Below are 19,105 nucleotides of genomic sequence, written 5' to 3' on the forward strand. Positions count from 1 at the left end.
TCGGTCCTAATTATAGGCTCGAAAGCAGTCCTTTTCCCTTAAAGGAATAATAAGATTTTTAAATATTGTTTTTTTTCTCAAAAAACAAACAAACATATTTGTTGTTCTTGAGCCACTTTCGGACTAATTTTGCACTATGATTAGGGTCACTATCCATTTGAAAGACCCACGTGTGCCCAGGCTTCCTGCTGGTTTGTTATGTTACTTTAATATTTTTATATAATGTTCTTTCCTTATGATCCTGCCATTTCAGTACGTCATAGTTAGGATGGTGTTCTAAGATTTGCAAGCTTCGGTTTTTCTTTCAAATGATCATTACGGCCAAACACTTCAAGTTTAGTTTCAAGACCACATGACATGTCTCCAAGGGTTACGGTGTTTATCCCCTAAGCACATTTGTAAACTGTAACCTGCATTTTTGTTGCTTTTTCTTGTAATGGCTTCTTCCTCACTGAGTGGTCTTTTAGCCTATGTTGGTACAGCACATGCTTTACCTGTTTAAGCCAACATCTTCACAAGGTATTTTGCTTCTGTTCTAAGATTGAAATGCACTTTTGGACCAAAACGACGTTCATTGCTGAGACACAGCACCTGTCTCTTTACAGAACAGTATGCTGGTTGAACCTTCCAATGCTGCTAATGCTTGCATATAATTGTCTGAACAAATCCACATGGCATCTTGATGTTTCTGGAAATTGTATCCAAAAATGAGTCATATTTATGGAGGACAATAATTATCTTCCTGATTTCTTGGCTGATTTTGTGTTTCTGTTCTAATGTTTAGACATGACCTGAAAAATAATCCTAGGATTTCCTTTGACTATTCAAATCCTTTTTATTTATTCTAAAACATGTATTTGTTGTAAAAAGAAATATATAACATTTTCAAAACAGTTAAGCAAGTTCTTAATTTATAAGGATACGTTTTTAAAATAACATCTAGAACACATAGAGACTGTGAGAACAAATTTATTTGTATCTTATATCTAATGTACAGAAAGGATACATTTTACAGTTAACAAACAACTGACCAGGTTTATGAAGCAAATGATTTAGTGCACAGGATGACAGCCTACAGTTCTGACCTCACCCTCATATGCACAGGTAAAATTCAACCAAGCGAACTGCACTGTTAAAATGTCTACACAGGGGATTCAGTTGCGTGAATCACTAGTAGTCTTTCTGAGATACAATTTCACTTGGCTAAAAAAAACAACCTATGTATAAAAGAAAACTTGGCAAATAAAACCACAACTTCACACTTTATAAAAAAAATCCAAAACTCGTCCAAATACAAAAAAAAAAATTTACATTTACCAAAGTGAATGACATAAGTCAGCTAGAATCATTTTATTGTGCTTATCCCTTAGAATTACATCGCATTTCCTCTTTGTACTGTAGTTGAGTGACTGGCTTATGAACAGCAAGCGGATGGTGAAAACACTCCAGCATGACTTTCCCAACATTTTTATTTATTCAGTCGATTACTCTGCAACAGACAACAAAAACATTATTTTTCTTAAGTTCACAGTTGCTGATGAATCATAGGCAGTGATGCTCGTAACAGTGGGAGCATGTTGGTCAGTATGTTGTTCTTGTAAACATTTATGACCGGAAGTAAGTTTTGTTACAGCAAGACTAAAGAGACAGTTTTTAAGTGGGGTTGTGCAGAGTAGGTGGATGCAGTCACTATCTTACCTGTGGTAGAAAGCACTAAAACCCACCTCAATTTGGGGAATCAGGAAAAAAAACCGAAATCAAGCTAACAGCTATTTCATGTCAAGTCAACGGTTACTCGGAATATGGCCTGAGAAGCTTTGACGTCTGAGTAGCTGTTGGCTTTAACTTGAAGAAGCTGTAATCCTGACTTTAACTAGCTATTAACTTAACTCTGAATAGTTGTTAGCATTAGTTTTGGTTAGCTTGACTCCTATTAGCACTTAGCTTAACTCTGATTACTTGTTAGCATTTGTTACAGTTAGCTCGACTCTAAGTACTTTATGGCCTGACACTAAATAACTGTTAGCTTGACTTTTCTAAGAGAATTTCTCAGATTTTTCAAGCGATCTTTGCTCTGGCATGTCCACGGCAAGATAGTACATCTCCAAAGTTTTCCACACAATGCCACCAAAAAAAGCAAACAACTATCTCTTTAGGGAGAAAAGTCAGTGTATCTTCAAACAACTAAGTCTATTTGGCAACAGAATTCAGTGCAACTGTGATTCATGTTTTGTGCCAAATATCCTCATTATCATGTTCAAAAAGGTTTCAATAAAAACAACCTATTCTACAAGTTACATGCATGTTTTATACACATAAAATCTCATAGAATTCATAACATTTACAAGTTTGGTGAAAAACAGGATAATTACAGGAAGTTAGATATCCAAGGATAGAACAACCACAGGAAAAGCTGTCAGATTTGGCAGGCATGCTCCCCAGTGTCACACGTTGTTACCTCAATGCAGTGTGCTTATTAGAGCATGTCGAGCTCGACAGCGTGGTTTACGTGACAATTAACTGCATTTTAAAGACCATGCCAATCACTTGATTCTATGTCAGAGAAGGCACTTGCAGGAGAGAAGTGGTACAGGCCCTGTCTACACACCACTGTGTGGATCTCAGCAGTGAATCTTCAAGTAAATTAGTGGTTTTGCTGAGTTGCAGACGTTTTGCGGCGATTAGGAAGTGGCTACACAGGAGCCTAAAGTACAGTAGGGTGGGGGGCTTTTAGTGCCTTTTCTTAACTTCATACATTCATATGCATGCAATCTTCTTATAACAAATGGTAGCTCAAATGTCTCAGGGTCTATTTACACAAAAAGTTTCTGCTGGCCGAAAGACATCTCAACAGGAGACAGGCAGACATTTTGGCAAAATTGTATAGTACATCACTGTGATAAGTCAGTGGCCGACTTAAAGATTTTGCTTACAATTTCAAATCAGTACGGCTTAAATAAGAAACCACAATACATTAACACAGTAACGGAGGAAGAAGAAATGATTTCTTCTTAAAAAGAGTAAAGTAAATGAACTACATTATCTGTTCACAGGTGCTTCAGAAAAACACGACACATTTCAAACTTGTTCAAACTTTGCGAAGCGGTTTCCATCATACAATCCTTTCATAATCACTATTTAGAACAAGAGTGAGAGTTTGTGTGAATTTAGAAACAATATAAGGGATTTAATTCAGCTACATACAAACAAATCCCATAAAACAAGCAATATGTGTGGTTACATTTGGTAAGTATCAATTAACTATTAGCTAATCAATGTTCAAGTGCTTTATTATTGTATTTTGCTCAACAAAATGGCTATTTCCCCAGTCAGAATAAGGGATGGCTCAGATGATGGTTCAGTGATGTTATAGGATGCACAATAAACTGGACAGAATCAGCAAAAACCAGCGGGTCAACTGAGATGATCATCAGAAAGGTCAAACGACTACCAGAAAGTGGACCAGTGAAGCAGTGGTTGTGCTTTTTTGGATCTTTCTGAAGGGAACATTCACTCCCACTCAATGCTCATTAAAGATCCAGTGTTCACTAAGTTTGAAAAGCTCACTTCCTGGGGTGGAACACCATGAGAGGTCTGTCTTCAATCTTCTGCCAGGGGCTCTTCTTATTCTCATCTTTGTCATCGGGATCATCCTCAGGGCTTGTCATGGAGTCGCGACGATTCTCGCTGTTGCTGCTGCGACTGCTGTTCCCTCGGCTGCGACCTCTTCTGGGGATGGTGGATCCACGTGAAGACGACCCTTCGTCTAGAAGGGGAGTGAGGGAATTCTCTTCAGGTGACACTGGGCGTCCCTCACTACTGCTGGGCTCGCTGTGGTCAGGGTAAGCAAGTTTGGAGTAATTCTTCCCACCACCACCGCTGCTGCTGACACCATGGCCCTTGCGTCCTCCTGTTGCCCAGCGCTCATCCTTTCCCTTACGGTTCCCAGCCGATTTTCTCTCTTGGGATTCAAGAGGCGGCTCAAGGTTCACATCTCGTTGAGCGCTACTGGAGCCACCTCCAAATCCGCCGCCGCTGAGGTCATTGCTAACATCGATGTAGGAGTGGCGAACGTGAGCGTTAGCGCGTCCATCCAGGGAGATAAACCATGCTCGTGGGTGCTGTTTAACACCCAATTCCAGTAGCTTCTTCTCTGTTAGAGCCTGCAGTTCTCCATTCATCTGAGCCATGGTAGAGTCGTTGAAGAGCACAGGGATGGTCACAGCTCCACCAGAAGAGTCCGAGGCCCAGCTTGGTTCCTCACAGTCGTCGCCCTGAGATCCGCCTTGCTGCTGCTGCTGGCCTTGTTTCTGGGAGTGGTGGTGGTGATGTTGCTGGCCTCCTCCCATCTGTGTCCCATCTTTATCTTGATCCTTCCCATCCTTCCCATCCTTACCAGAGAACTCAGACGGTAGGCGCATGTAGTGTGCTGGGATAACCAGGGTTGGCACCATGCTCCTGTACATGTTCTCCTTCATCTGGTCGATGGAGCTGCAGAAGATGATTTGACCTGGCTGGGTATTAAGAGAGGTGGGTCTGGCAAGGCCGTCTGCTGCTGTAGCTGAATATTCTGGAGGTTTGTCAGATTGACTTGGTACGTAGCCCTGGAAGCGAGGTGGAGATGGGGGATCAGACGAGTATCCACGATTGTCATTGGCATTATGATGTCTGTGATACTCAGACTCCTTGCTCTCCTTGGGGCTGTAAGTTCGGTTGTAGTCTTCATGTAGTAAAGGGTTGTCCAGGTTGTTGGTCTCGGTGGCACGTGTAACCTTCATGGGAAAGCTCTCTCCCCGCTGGGAACCCAAGGTGTTTTTCCCTTTTGCATGTCGTAGCATGTGAGCTGGAACATGCTTAGTCAGCTCTTCTCTTGAACTCTGGTAGTCTCGAGATGGAGACAAATCAGATTTGTCATTTGAGGGGCCTGATTCCACATGGCCTCCACAGATCAGATTCAGACGTGAAGTTGATGTTCCCTGGTCTCTCTTAGCACCGTTTAGATTGGATGTGTGGGGTTTGCCTTGATGTCGTCGTGGTTTTAAGCATTTCCGTCTGTAAATTAAACACCAGAAATAAGCACTTGAGGAAAAACATAAGTACAGCAACATACACGTTAAACTACCTGCTTTACATTTGTAACTGTTTTCTGCAAATATGAACTTTAAATGGTAAATGTTTACATATGTTTGCCATACCTGCAGTAGTAGAGCAGCACACAAAGAAGGATGAGTACTAGCAGAGCCAATGAACCCAGGATGGACAGGAGGAAGAGGGTGTGGTAGGTGGTGATATCCCTCAAACCTGGATGAGAAAGACCAAAACCTGCAAAACATTTTTTTAATATTTAATCTTATCTAATTTAACAGAGAATCCATTCCATTCATTAGACTGAACTCAATTTATCAGATCTGCCTCGTTAGAACAGAGAAAAACCAATGATGCTGTACAAATAAACCATCTGGGAAACAATTGTTTCAAATTGTTTCATCAAGATCATGAAATGCCTTATATTGTTTTCACAACCCAAAGAGTACTGTGGAAAAGGTTGGAACCACCCTTTTTTAAAGGTGGTCTTCATTAACAGTTCTCCAAGTTTAACAAGAGACTTTCAAACTTGGTATCTGGCTATCATGACAAAGTAGTCTGTGCTTAAAAAGTTATCACAAAAAGCCACTGTGTTTGTTTTTTTCAAAGGGTTTATTGATTTTATTTGTACATTTTAGCGCCCTTAGGCTGGTGCCATATGATTTACTATCTCGTCATATATGCTTGCATATTGAAAATCACTTCATATATGAGTGTAAACTAAGGACTTTTGTGGGACACTGAGTTATTTTATATCTTCAGGTATGTATGTCACTTTGGATGTCCTGCCCTTTTGAATAGTGTGTGTATATTAGGATCAAAGGCATAAAACTCAAGCGTTCTGTTGCCTCATGGCAGGGTATGTTTCTTTTCTGTGACGTCATGGTTTTGTTTTATTATTTTCTCCCCAACTGACCATCTAGGAAATACATTTCAATAGTCTATGAGTGCCCCTAAGTGGTCAGATAATTATTAGCTAAATTAATCAGAAAGTAGGTCATGTTGAGTGCTGAACTGACTCAATCTTTAACTGTGTCGACAGTGTTAAAAATTATAGTACAGTTTGAGGTTAAATAATCTTATTTTCCCGTTGCAGTGATATTTGAGTCGCATTTCCATCAGTTCTGTAGCAACAGTGCACATTGTGCATTACAATTGGTGTGTAAGAGCTTCAGTGTTCTGGTGGAAGTTTTCAACATGTCCAAAAAATCTGTGGCAGCCTGGCTTATCTGATGATCAAATTGTTCATTCTGCAGTGTCAAATTTTCAGTAAGGTGAAGCAGGACTGTTATTTTCCTACGGTACTGTGTATGGTACCTGCCTCACTGAAATGAAAGACAGATACAAGGTAGTGTCATGGGGGTGAAGAAAAATTCATACAAAGAGTGCAGTCAGTAATATAAACATAGATCATTTGAACTGAGGAAAAGTCTGCTAAATCAATGAAAGCTAAGCATTTCTGTCTTGGACCTGCAGCACAATACCGATAGTTTCCAAGAGACAGATTCAAGATATCAGACTTTCGTCAACAAATGCCTTAAACATTTTAGATCTAACACTCCAGGATATGGTGGTAATCAGGGGGAAACACCCCCCCGACTAAATAGAAGTGAATACCTGAAGATGAAGGAAAGGCAGCTACCCAGTATCCCATCTGAGGAACCACAGCATTCCAAACAAATTGCGTCCCTTCCTTTCTTATATAGCCGGTCCCATTCCGAACCCACAATCCTAAAAAATTAACACAATATCATCAATATTACTTCAGATTGTTTCAAAATCAAATCTTTCATTGAAAACTTAGCAGATAAATCTGTAGACTTTGCAGTTTCACCAGTCTAAATAGGACTTTAAATTTCAGGAGAGTCACACTGTCAGCTCTGTTCTTCTACAGCATCTATATGGTTTATGTGTCTTCTTTACCCGTCTTTGGCTGATACAGCCAAGTAGGGACACTTGTGGCCATCCTGTTCTGGGTGTCAGACGGCAGCGGCACAGAGATGTGGATCGGATCAGACACCTGGATTGTACTCCCATCTTTATCAAACAGCTGAATGCTGACCACTGCCAGCGCTGTCAAGTCTGTCCATCCCGTTTCTGCACCTGAAGAGAAAATTTCAGTAACATCAGCATTGTCCCTACTCTGTGTTGGATGAGTTTATAAAAAAAAAAAAAAAAAGGACCACCGTGACAGGTGTTTCCTTAAAATCTAAAGCATATACTTTACATACAAATAACTCTGTCAACTAAGACAGGATCTTGTTTGGAATTATGTGCATGAAATAGATAAAGCTTTCCTCGTAATCGTAGTGATTTTCTAAATTTAAAGACTGTGACAAGACAATATTGTCCCTATTTAGCAATCATACAACATTCATGGGTTCCTCGGCTGTTAAAATCTAATTAAAAAATAAACATAATCAGGCTTATGAGACGTGGGAGAAACAAATAAATAATTATCCATACTGGAACTACCACACATTTGCAACACACACACACACATTGTAATCTATGATAAAAAAGGGCTCAATTTTGAATGAAAGGGAAAATGTTGTTGTAAAGTCATAAACAATTAAATATGACTGGTGAATGTTTTTGAGTTTAAAGTCTCAAGCTGAAACACACAATTCAATTTAAAACATGTTTCCTTTGATGCATGTTAGAAAGAGGTGAATATGTGCCAGAAACATTTGACACTGTACATGTTGTTTTTCTGAAATATCACTGCCTGCTCATCACATTTAAGACACCAGGAAAACCCTTAAACGCAAAATATATAGAGACTAACCTGAGCTGTTGGTCTCCTGACCCAAAAGAAATGGGAACCCACCGATCTCATACTGACTTCTAGCCGTGGTCAGAGCCGCAGACAGCGCTGTGTAGTTGGAGCTGGGAGGCAGCTGAATGGACTTCCTCTGCAGCTGAACCAGCGGTTGGTTACGAGCTCCTAAGGGAAATTTAACAAGCTTCAAAATCATGAAAGGAATTTTCATCTTTAAGGGTGTTATAGTTAAATCTTAAACAGAAACATATGAGGTGAGTTTAAATCTTCAATTACTTACAAATACAGACCATCACTACAATGTCTTGCAAAGAAAACTTTAAAAAAAATGTTTCATATTACAAAGACAAACTTCAAATGTATTTTATTGGACAGACCAACACAAAGTTACAATTGTGAAGTGGACGAAAATTGTCTTTTCAAGATGTATTTTTAAATTATTTGTAATGTAAGGTTCATTTAAAGTCAATACTTTCTCTACAATTGCAGCCATAGGTCTTTCGGCAATTCCCCCAGAGTTTCCAAGGAGCTTATGGCTCTTCTCTGATTAATGCTCCTTTTACCCCACCTGCCTGTTTAGGTGGACGGCGTGTTATGGTAAGTTACAGTTGTGACATACTCTTTCCGTTATCGGATCTTGGATTGAACTGTGCTCCGTGAGATGTTTAAGCATTGGGATGTTGTTTTATATGCTAAAACGTGCTTTAAACTTTCTCCCTGACTTGTCTGGTGTGTTCCTTGATCCTAATTGCGTTATTTGTTCAACAATGTTCTCCTACAAACCTTTGAGCCCTTCACAGAACTGCTGGAGCTATACTGAAACTAAATTACACACAGGTTTTCATAATCCTGGTGTGTCTGTGTTAATGTGTGTTCAGATGAAAGCTTTCTTCAGAGGATCTCTCCTGTGGGTGAGTGTGCAGCCAGCAGCTTATTGCACCTGCTGACATTTATCTCTATCTGGGATGCTAATGATTTAAGGAGCTGCTGGATGACCAGTCTTTGCCTGATGCTCAGCCTTGCAGGTAGAGTCCAAGCCAACTCTGTTTTTGTGTGCAAAGCTTTTTCTGAGCTCTGTTTTAGTTCACCTTTCCGTCCTTCAAGTTGACTCCTTGTGTCCTCTGTGCCTCCAGGTTGAAAACGCCTGTGCAACTCCTGCAAACCTCTCTGAGCTTAAAGGTTCATGAACTCCTTCCACGTTCGATCCTCGCAGCTGTAGCATCCTCAGCAGCCAGCTGCCTGCCTGCTCTCCAAATGCTGTAAGCCAAACGCTATTCAAACCTCTGAGGTCCATCTACTCTCTCCATTCTGCATTTCTGGCTGAAAACTCAAACTCCTCTGTTTCTGGATTCCCTCCATGATCAGCTCTTAAGTCGCTTAGCCTCTGCAATCCAGAATTCGATCTTACTTTTTCCACTTCATGTTCTAACTACCACTCTCTTCCTCTAGATGGAGCAGAAGCCGAGTAACCTGATTAGACTGAACACATATATGAAACTAAATTATTTTAATTCTCAACACTTCTGAATCCCCCAGCCAGAGCTGTGCTTGTTATAAAATTTAATTATTTTTAATTACTGAGATTCAGTCTGATTCTGCATGTGGATCAAAAAGCTTCCTATAGTCATGACAAAGGTAGGCTCTGTGATTACAGTGACTTAAAGACAATGGGTTGAACTCAATTGTACCTGGGGTATTGGTGAACAGGGGTCTGAGAAAGTGCATGCCACACTTTTCAGATTTTTATATGCAATTTAAAAACCATGTCTCCTTTTCCCTTCACTTCCCAATTACATGCCACTTTGTGTTGATCTGTCACATAATATCCAAATAAAATACATTGAAGTGTGTGTCTGTGACAAGACAAAATATGAAAAAGCTTGAGGACATTATTTCAAGTATCCATACAATCAAAGTTAACTCCCCAATGACAAACATTAAAAAACAAAATAATCCTACAGTAAAATTTCCATCTTTTCTCACCTGGTGATCCGGACAACACCTGCAGGATGTCATCGTACAGGATGAGAGTTCCTGGCCTCTCAACGAGGAGGTATAGGCTGACTGAGGCGTACACTGAGACAGGGAGACATTCAAAGGGGACACATACTTTCACATACTGAAGACAAAACTATGGACAATATTTAAGTCTTAACTTGAATACACTCATTCTGAACCAAACAAGGAGAAGCAACAAAGAACTTTTGAGTGCCTGTACTGCCTTAAAACAGTGAGTCTTAAAACTCTGCTATTTACCCTCTTGTTTAAATTACATTTAGATTATTTTAAGGGAACATAATGCACTTCAAGGTAGTTTTACAGGGTCTGTAAAGACCGAAGTAGTAAATGCATGATTCTTAAGAATTTTCTTATAATAGAATCAGGTTGTTGATTACAATACTTTTTGCTGAAAATCTATGCATTTATTCCATATTTGATGATCATATGAAACTGTGTGATATTATACATTATAAAACTATACTAGGAAAACTGAAGAGTAGCAGTGACTACTTTCAAGTGATGTCAGAGAGTGATGCTGACCAATTTTGTAAAATTCAACAAGAGTCCCATTTACTCATAGGAAAGACAAGAATAGCTCGGTAATCAGCAACACTGTCACATACAAAATTATGTGTTTTCTGGATTTTCAGTTTATGCATAAAGTGTGAAATATACAATCTGAATAATTCCCACAAAGCAGCTGTGACTGTGATAAACTATTTATAGCCCTGGATTGCACATTTCCTCCCTCCCTGCAATTAGTATCTGATATTTAGGTTTTCATTCAACTGCATTTGTGTAAAACACGTATTTTAAATAACACCGCACTTATGTAATATTTCCAACTAATATTAAGCCGTAAAATGTTTTAAAATAAAGCTACAAGATAGTGAAAGTACTGTGGACCTACGTGGGATGCGACTGGAGTGCCAGGGCACCGAGTTGGTGATGTAATCCTGTTTGGAGGCTGTAATGATGACCCATGTGCCTGCTCTGTACAGGAAGCTGACTCTCACCACACCATCGGTGCCTGCGTGGCTGGATGCCAAGAGCGTCTGATTCCCTTGAACTTCTACCTGAGCGCCTGCTATCGGTGAGAGGTCGCTGTTGTCAAAAACCTGGACTTTTATTTGCACCTCTGCAAGAAGAGAAAGAGAAAACATTTAAGTCAAAGAACCGGAGGAACTTAATAGTCTAACTGAAGTTAATATACAAATAAAATTTGTTTTAACAACACTAAATGTCTTGAAACTAATACATGAAATAAATAAGCCAAGTCCACTAGTGGGTATAAGCGTTGATTAATTTCCTGTAGTCTGATTAATATGTATTTTAAACTGTGCCTGACTCGGCTTACTGAGGTACTGCAGTTGTATCACAAGGATTATGAAGCATAATGTTCTCATCATGTTCTGACTTCTGAGACCAAATATAATATGCTAATATAATACTATTAGACTGCACCTACAGATGTGGAAATCCAAACTCAAGACGTGATGGGCATCATCTATTTTTTGCAGTTGAAACACATTTAATGTTATAGAGAATAACCTAATAAGTCAGCTGAAAACTTGCAGTTTGTTTAGCTAACCGCAACATTTAAAGTATCTTAAAATATAATATACTGATCAGTCTGTTAGTATTTGTAGATCTACTATGACTGCTATGACTACGAGTTTACAGGAACAACTAAAAACTTTACAGAACTGCAGGTTGATCTTTGCAGGTAAAGTTACTGAGACAGCAGATGGCTAACAGTAACACTAAAAGTAATATTTAAAGCTTCTTTTTCCAATTGGACACATACTACCAGTGAATTATCACAACAAGAAATAAAGTTGTGACAAAAGAAGAATAAATTACATTTCTGTACTTCAGAGCCTTTAGTAATGACTTTTTGATTAGGTTATTGAGTTAGCTGAGGGCTAATTATTACCCTATATTAATGTCACTAGCTTCTGTTTATAATGTAACTATACCAAAAATAGATTATGATGAAAATAACAAATTTTAACACAAAAACCAATGAGAATTATATGTCTCTATGTTTATAACTTTTTTTTTTTTTTTTTCGATAAAGGTACTGAATTAGCTGACAGCTAATTTAGCCAACCTCAACCCTAAAAACAGTTTAGTAATCTTTAAGCAGTCCATGTTTTTACTGTTCATATTTTGTCACTGCATTTTTGTAATAATGAGGACAAATTTGAACACATGGAACAACAGGAGCCGCTTTTTAAAATTTGACAGCGGAAATATTTATATGAAAAAAATGATACTTCAAGCTGGTTCAAAATTCATGTTTTTCTGATCAGATTTTAGAATAGCAAATCCTGCTGCCATCACTTCCAGTAGAGATGGATTACTTTCCCGAAGGGAATGTGATCACGGGCACACCCTCTACAAATCTCCTAGTCATGTGTTCAACCCTGAAACATTTGGTTTCTCATCCCGCCTCTTGGAAGGCATGGATATGGGTCATGCTGTTTCTATGGATACCCTCCCAAAGTCTCCCAAAGCTGCCTTGTTGTGCTTCCTCGTTCGGCTGAGTTCCTGTGTAGCTACAATCTGTGGTGGTCTAAAACCCTTCATAACCAAGAAGAATCAGATCATAAGTAGCATGTACAGGTGTTGGACAATGAAACTGAAACACCTGTCATTTTAGTGTGGGAGGTTTCATGGCTAAATTGGACCAGTCTGGTAGCCAGTCTTCATTAATTGCACATTGCACCAGTAAGAGCAGAGTGTGAAGGTTCAATTAGCAGGGTAAGAGCACAGTTTTGCTCAAAATATTGAAATGCACACAACATTATGGGTGACATACCAGAGTTCAAAAGAGGACAAATTGTTGGTGCACGTCTTGCTGGCGCATCTGTGACCAAGACAGCAAGTCTTTGTGATGTATCAAGAGCCACGATATCCAGGGTAATGTCAGCATACCACCAAGAAGGAAGAACCACATCCAACAGGATTAACTGTGGACGCAATAGGAAGATGTCTGAAAGGGATGTTCGGGTGCTAACCCGGATTGTATCCAAAAAACATAAAACCACGGCTGCCCAAATCACGGCAGAATTAAATGTGCACCTCAACTCTCCTTTTTCCACCAGAACTGTCCGTCGGGAGCTCCACAGGGCCAATATACACCGCCAGGCTGCTATAGCCAAACCTTCGGTCACTCATGCCAATGCCAAACGTCGGTTTCAATGGTGCAAGGAGCGCAAATCTTGGGCTGTGGACAATGTGAAACACCTATTGTTCTCTGATGAGTCCACCTTTACTGTTTTCCCCACATCCGGGAGAGTTACGGTGTGGAGAAGCCCCAAAGAAGCGTACCACCCAAACTGTTGCATGCCCAGAGTGAAGCATGGGGGTGGATCAGTGATGGTTTGGGCTGCCATATCATGGCATTCCCTTGGCCCAATGCTTGTGCTAGATGGGCGCGTCACTGCCAAGGACTACCGAACCATTCTTGAGGACCATGTGCATCCAATGGTTCAAACATTGTATCCTGAAGGCGGTGCCGTGTATCAGGATGACAATGCACCAATACACACAGCAAGACTGGTGAAAGATTGGTTTGATGAACATGAAAGTGAAGTTGAACATCTCCCATGGCCTGCACAGTCACCAGATGTAAATATTATTGAGCCACTTTGGGTGTTTTGGAGGAGCGAGTCAGGAAATGTTTTCCTCCACCAGTATCACATATTGACCTGGCCACTATCCTGCAAGAAGAATGGCTTAAAATCCCTCTGACCACTGTGCGGGACTTGTATATGTCATTCCCAAGACAAATTGACGCTGTATTGGCCGCAAAAGGAGGCCCTACACCATACTAATAAATTATTGTGGTCTAAAACCAGGTGTTTCAGTTTCATTGTCCAACCCCTGTATATGAGTGTCGGTAGGTTTGTGTCTGTGATCATTGAGCATGGCTAAATGGGGTCACCCATTTCCATAACTGGAACTATAAAGGCCCCCTTGTGCATGTGTTTGGAGAGGATTTCCTCAGTCTGGGCTCCACACTTGAAAAACTGGCTTGAAGCAGCTCCATTGATAGAAACACTGAGTCACAGTGTCTCAGAGCGGAAATATTCACTATCCAAAGCCTTTCAACAGTTACATAGAACAATACAAACCGCTGCACCCACCGAACTGGGATAAGATGCCCTTTTCACATAATGTTAGTACTGCAGTAAACAAAGTTAAGTTTGCTTTAGATGTAAAGCAAACATACTGTTTATTTTGCCCTTAGAATACTTTAGACAACACAGTCTTTAAAAAGCTTTCATCTGTCAGGGAAAAGTAAATTCACCTGCTCATATGGACAATTGGGACTGTATGAACAGCTCCACCCCTGCATGTTCATCTGCTCAAATACTCCATGTTGTACTTGTGTTCTTTTCTATACTGGGGCGATGTTTCATTGACATTATCATCCCCTGCTTGGCGTGAATATAATTTGCACCAATGTATGGAAAAACTTTAAAAAAGACACAATACCGGGGTTAAATTAGTGCTCCTATAACAAATAATTGATAAAAAAAAAAACAAATATGATGCAGTAACTATTAAAATGGAAATGCTTTAGTTAGAACACCTAACAGACCTGCAGCAGTCACACAAATTGATATTAAATGACAAAATACTACTAATGAATGTTACTTTACATGTAAAACTGCACCGCTTTTGACTTGCACTTTTTCCAGATGTTATGCATTGTTATAGAGGACAAATTAAATATAACACCACTTGAACTCTCCACTAAAAACAAATTTCCAGTTCCTGAGCTTGTGTAAGCACTGCTACAAAGCAGCCTGCTACAGGAATCGAGAAGAGTAGCCCTCCGGTGACAATTGTTTTTATTAAATATTACAATAAAACTTACACTATTTTTCCACAGCCTTTTATAATCTGATGTAATTTTGTAATTTAGAAATTGTAAGCTTTAAGGGTAATTTAGGGCTTAAAACTACATAATGTGTTTATTTTCAAGCTACTGTCAGACATTTTCCTTTCCTGTCATGTACACTAGAGTATCTTTTTTAATGTTAGATGAGTTTAAACATGAAAAAATGAAAATAAATGTTATGTAGCATCAAGTCTTGTCCTGTCTTTGAAGTGTATGTCACATTTGATGCACTCCCGATTTCATTAGTGGGAGAAAGCGTGTTATATTCAATGTGTGGTGGACCAGGACGAGTGCATTACTTTTGCCATGATGTCACCATCTAGTTTTGCTTTTTACATATTTTAAGATCAACTGATGCCTGGATATAAAACTATAAATTAATGAGTGCCTCCAAGTGGTCCAATAATTATTACATGTGTTAATCAGAAAGTAGCAGTATCATGCCATCAGTTTCACTTTCCGTTTCAAGCATCTGGCATCCTGAGGTGAATAAATCTTCATAAGCATGCATGAGATTAAGTCATATTTTTATTGCAACAGTGTCAAACACAGTGGAAAGCAATGCTCGAGTGTTATTTACTGAAGGCAGAGTATCATACTATGCCACTCAAATGCAAGGCAGATATGTAACAATGTAATGGGTGTATTAAAAAAAAGAGCGCAAATTTTGTCCATAGATTAATGTTGTATGTGCTTTAGACTATTAATAGTCTAAAGCAACTAAGGAACAAACTGTTACCAACCATATGAACTGCATCACAACATATTTTTGTGTTTTTCATGACTCAAAATATTTCCAAAACATCCGAATTGGTCTTTGTTGGAAGCTACGGAAAAATGTGGGATCCTTCTTTCAGCCGGCTAACAGGCAGTGATCAGCCACATGAGGGGGAGGGGCAACACTGCCTTGTATAATGTTCCAAACAGCCAGGAAAAACTCCATTCACTGCAGTCCTTTCTCTGGCATCTAATTTTAAAGACTTTAAACCATACGGACAGTATGATGGACAATGTTTTCAGTTTTGAAACTATGTTTTCAAACCACAATCTCTTAAAACCTTGGTTTACCTCAAGACCAGGCACAAGCTTATGCATAGTCCTGCTTGGATGCAATATTTGGAAGAATATTAAATTTTAAGGGTCATACTTTCATGCTCTGCATAACAACAATGTTTTTGGCCAGTCAGATGGACTCTTAACTGCCTTTTATGCCCACATTTGACATATATCCTTAGTGGCTAACATACTAACACTCACTGAGAAAGGTGGCACCACAGTATAATCATAGTTAAATGAAAGTTTGGAGTCAAAATGTGTGTTAATTGCAATTGATGTTGTAATTGCAATTTTTAGCAATAGTATCGGAATTACATATTTTATTGATATCGTACAACTCTACAGTACACACAGTAGTGTGAGTTTTATACACAGGTTTACTTCAGCAAAACATCTAAGTGAAACTATTATCAGCAAAATTTTTATACTATTTATCATATGATCTAAAATTAAACAATATATTTTATGATGCAATTGCATTTCATGGTTATAATTATACAGGTCCTTCTCAAAATATTAGCATATTGTGATAAAGTTCATTATTTTCCATGTCATGATGAAAATTTAACATTCATATATTTTAGATTCATTGCACACTAACTGAAATATTTCAGGTCTTTTATTGTCTTAATACGGATGATTGTGGTATACAGCTCATAAAAACCCAAAATTCCTATCTCACAAAATTAGCATATTTCATCCGACCAATAAAAGAAAAGTGTTTTTAATACAAAAAACATCAACCTTCAAATAATCATGTACAGTTATGCACTCAATACTTGGTCGAGAATCCTTTGGCAGAAATGACTGCTTCAATGCGGCGTGGCATGGAGGCAATCAGCCTGTGGCACTGCTGAGGTCTTATGGAGGCCCAGGATGCTTCGATAGCGGCCTTTAGCTCATCCAGAGTGTTGGGTCTTGAGTCTCTCAACGTTCTATTCACAATATCCCACAGATTCTCTATGGGGTTCAGGTCAGGAGAGTTGGCAGGCCAATTGAGCACAGTGATACCATGGTCAGTAAACCATTTACCAGTGGTTTTGGCACTGTGAGCAGGTGCCAGGTCGTGCTGAAAAATGAAATCTTCATCTCCATAAAGCTTTTCAGCAGATGGAAGCATGAAGTGCTCCAAAATCTCCTGATAGCTAGCTGCGTTGACCCTGCCCTTGATAAAACACAGTGGACCAACACCAGCAGCTGACACGGCACCCCAGACCATCACTGACAGTGGGTACTTGACACTGGACTTCTGGCATTTTGGCATTTCCTTCTCCCCAGTCTTCCTGCAGACTCTGGCACCTTGATTTCCGAATGACATGCAGAATTTGCTTTCATCCGAAAAAAGTACTTTGGACCACTGAGCAACAGTCCAGTGCTGCTTCTCTGTAGACCAGGTCAGGCGCTTCTGCCGCTGTTTCTGGTTCAAAAGTGGCTTGACCTGGGGAATGCTGCACCTGTAGCCCATTTCCTGCACACGCCTGTGCACGGTGGCTCTGGATGTTTCTACTCCAGACTCAGTCCACTGCTTCCGCAGGTCCCCCAAGGTCTGGAATCGGCCCTTCTCCACAATCTTCCTCAGGGTACGATCACCTCTTCTCGATGTGCAGCGTTTTCTGCCACACTTTTTCCTTCTCACAGACTTCCCACTGAGGTGCCTTGATACAGCACTCTGGGAACAGCCTATTCGTTCAGCAATTTCTTTCTGTGTCTTACCCTCTTGCTTGAGGGTGTCAATAGTGGCCTTCTGGACAGCAGTCAGGTCGGCAGTCTTACCCATGATTGGGGTTTTGAGTGATGAACCAGGCTGGGAGTTTTAAAGGCCTCAGGAATCTTTTGCAGGTGTTTAGAGTTAACTCGTTGATTCAGATGATTAGGTTCATAGCTCGTTTAGAGACCCTTTTAATGATATGCTAATTTTGTGAGATAGGAATTTTGGGTTTTCATGAGCTGTATGCCAAAATTATCCGTATTAAGACAATAAAAGACCTGAAATATTTCAGTTAGTGTGCAATGAATCTAAAATATATGAATGTTAAATTTTCATCATGACATTATGGAAAATAATGAACTTTATCACAATATGCTAATATTTTGAGAAGGACCTGTAATTACATGTTTAAATATTTGCCCATTAATAAATAAATAAGTTGTAATGACTTATGCTTTAATTTAAAAACGGAAATAAATGTAAACAACACAGTGGCTAAATATAAAAGAGTGTATGTGTGGTAGTTACATTTCTCCAGACTGTGATCATCAATGCATCTTAAAAACAGCTCCAGGCATGTATAATGCACAGTAATTACATAATGTCCTTCAAAATGTTCAGCAGCATAACAACACTAGAGATTATCAATCTTTTCATGCATTATTTTAATTACATAGCCAGATAGGAGTGTTCTCTACAGTAACGCTGACTTTATTCTTTTCTGAGACAGAAAGGTGGTTGGTTTGATGACTTAAACATTTCCAGCTTCTCAGCCCCCTCCGGATCTCCCTGTCATCAGTGTGCACAGCAACAATGAGCAGCATCAGGGCCTGCGTGTGAAGGAGCTGCACTCCCAGGCCAATGCTCACAGCAAACCATCCAAACCTCTCATTTCCACACTGTTTCAGACCAATCAGCACAGCTAACTCCAGCACGGCCTGTCTGTCATTTCGCCCTATCTTCATTAGAGAACATTTAAGGACACACACAGCAACGTCTGTAAACGTCGCCCTGAAAATCTAATGCCTATAAAGCAGCATGATGTCTGCGCAGCGCTGCAGACATCGGCAGGGTTTTTGTCGACAAAAAGCAATAAAACAAGCAACCACTCCCATCTCATTGTGCTGCATCCCCCCTCTCCGCCGAGCTTACCAAATGCTCCCTGATCCGGCAGAGATTTGGCCAGCGCCTCCCAAACCGACAGGAACAAGAGCAAACAGGAGATGCGATGGGACGGCATTTTTGCAGCTACATCTCTCTTTCCCAGATCGGCGGCCGTGCTTCCATATTTCTCCCTCTTCAGTCGACTCCCGGATGTCTGCCTTTGACTGCTGATGATGCCGCCTATGTGGGCTTCGCCTTGTTTTTATTGTCTGAGGTGGCAGCAAAGAGAGAAATGTTTCCCTCTGCTGATCTGTAGTGGAATAGCTGCACAGATCCAAGACTGCACTGAAAATGTTTCACAGGTTCATCTCAATAAATTAGAATATTATCATGAGAGTTTATTTCAGTAATTCAAGGCAAAAAAGTGAAACTAATATTACATTCACTACACACA

General features: G+C 39.8%; 1 protein-coding gene and 1 long non-coding RNA gene across 2 annotated transcripts; one reads left to right on the plus strand and one right to left on the minus strand.

Moving 5' to 3' along the window:
- Positions 1–394: 394 nt before the first annotated feature.
- Positions 395–9,132, plus strand: LOC124875358. The gene is made up of 3 exons (XR_007040023.1): positions 395–519; positions 8,746–8,892; positions 9,001–9,132. It is a non-coding gene; the product is annotated as an uncharacterized LOC124875358 (long non-coding RNA).
- LOC124875357 (protein FAM171A2) lies at positions 954–18,904 on the minus strand. The gene is made up of 8 exons (XM_047377477.1): positions 18,700–18,904; positions 10,779–11,006; positions 9,851–9,943; positions 7,874–8,032; positions 7,009–7,188; positions 6,703–6,816; positions 5,196–5,322; positions 954–5,052 (listed from the first exon to the last, which is right to left on the minus strand). Exons 1-8 carry the CDS (start codon positions 18,785–18,787, stop codon positions 3,564–3,566), a joined length of 2,478 nt encoding a protein of 825 aa, XP_047233433.1. The 5' UTR covers positions 18,788–18,904; the 3' UTR covers positions 954–3,563.
- Between the last annotated feature and the right edge of the window lie 201 nt (positions 18,905–19,105).

Source organism: Girardinichthys multiradiatus, chromosome 10 (assembly GCF_021462225.1).
Source record: "Girardinichthys multiradiatus isolate DD_20200921_A chromosome 10, DD_fGirMul_XY1, whole genome shotgun sequence".
Taxonomy (NCBI): domain Eukaryota; kingdom Metazoa; phylum Chordata; class Actinopteri; order Cyprinodontiformes; family Goodeidae; genus Girardinichthys; species Girardinichthys multiradiatus.

Coding starts and splice junctions, on each gene's coding strand:
- LOC124875357 (XM_047377477.1), bottom strand. CDS start 18,787: ATGCCGTCCCATCGCATCTCCTGTTTGCTCTTGTTCCTGTCGGTTTGG. Junction 11,007..18,699: donor GCCGGATCAGGGAGCATTTG/GTAAGCTCGGCG, acceptor CTCTTCTTGCAG/AGGTGCAAATAAAAGTCCAG. Junction 5,323..6,702: donor TGCCTTTCCTTCATCTTCAG/GTATTCACTTCT, acceptor AATGTTTTGCAG/GTTTTGGTCTTTCTCATCCA.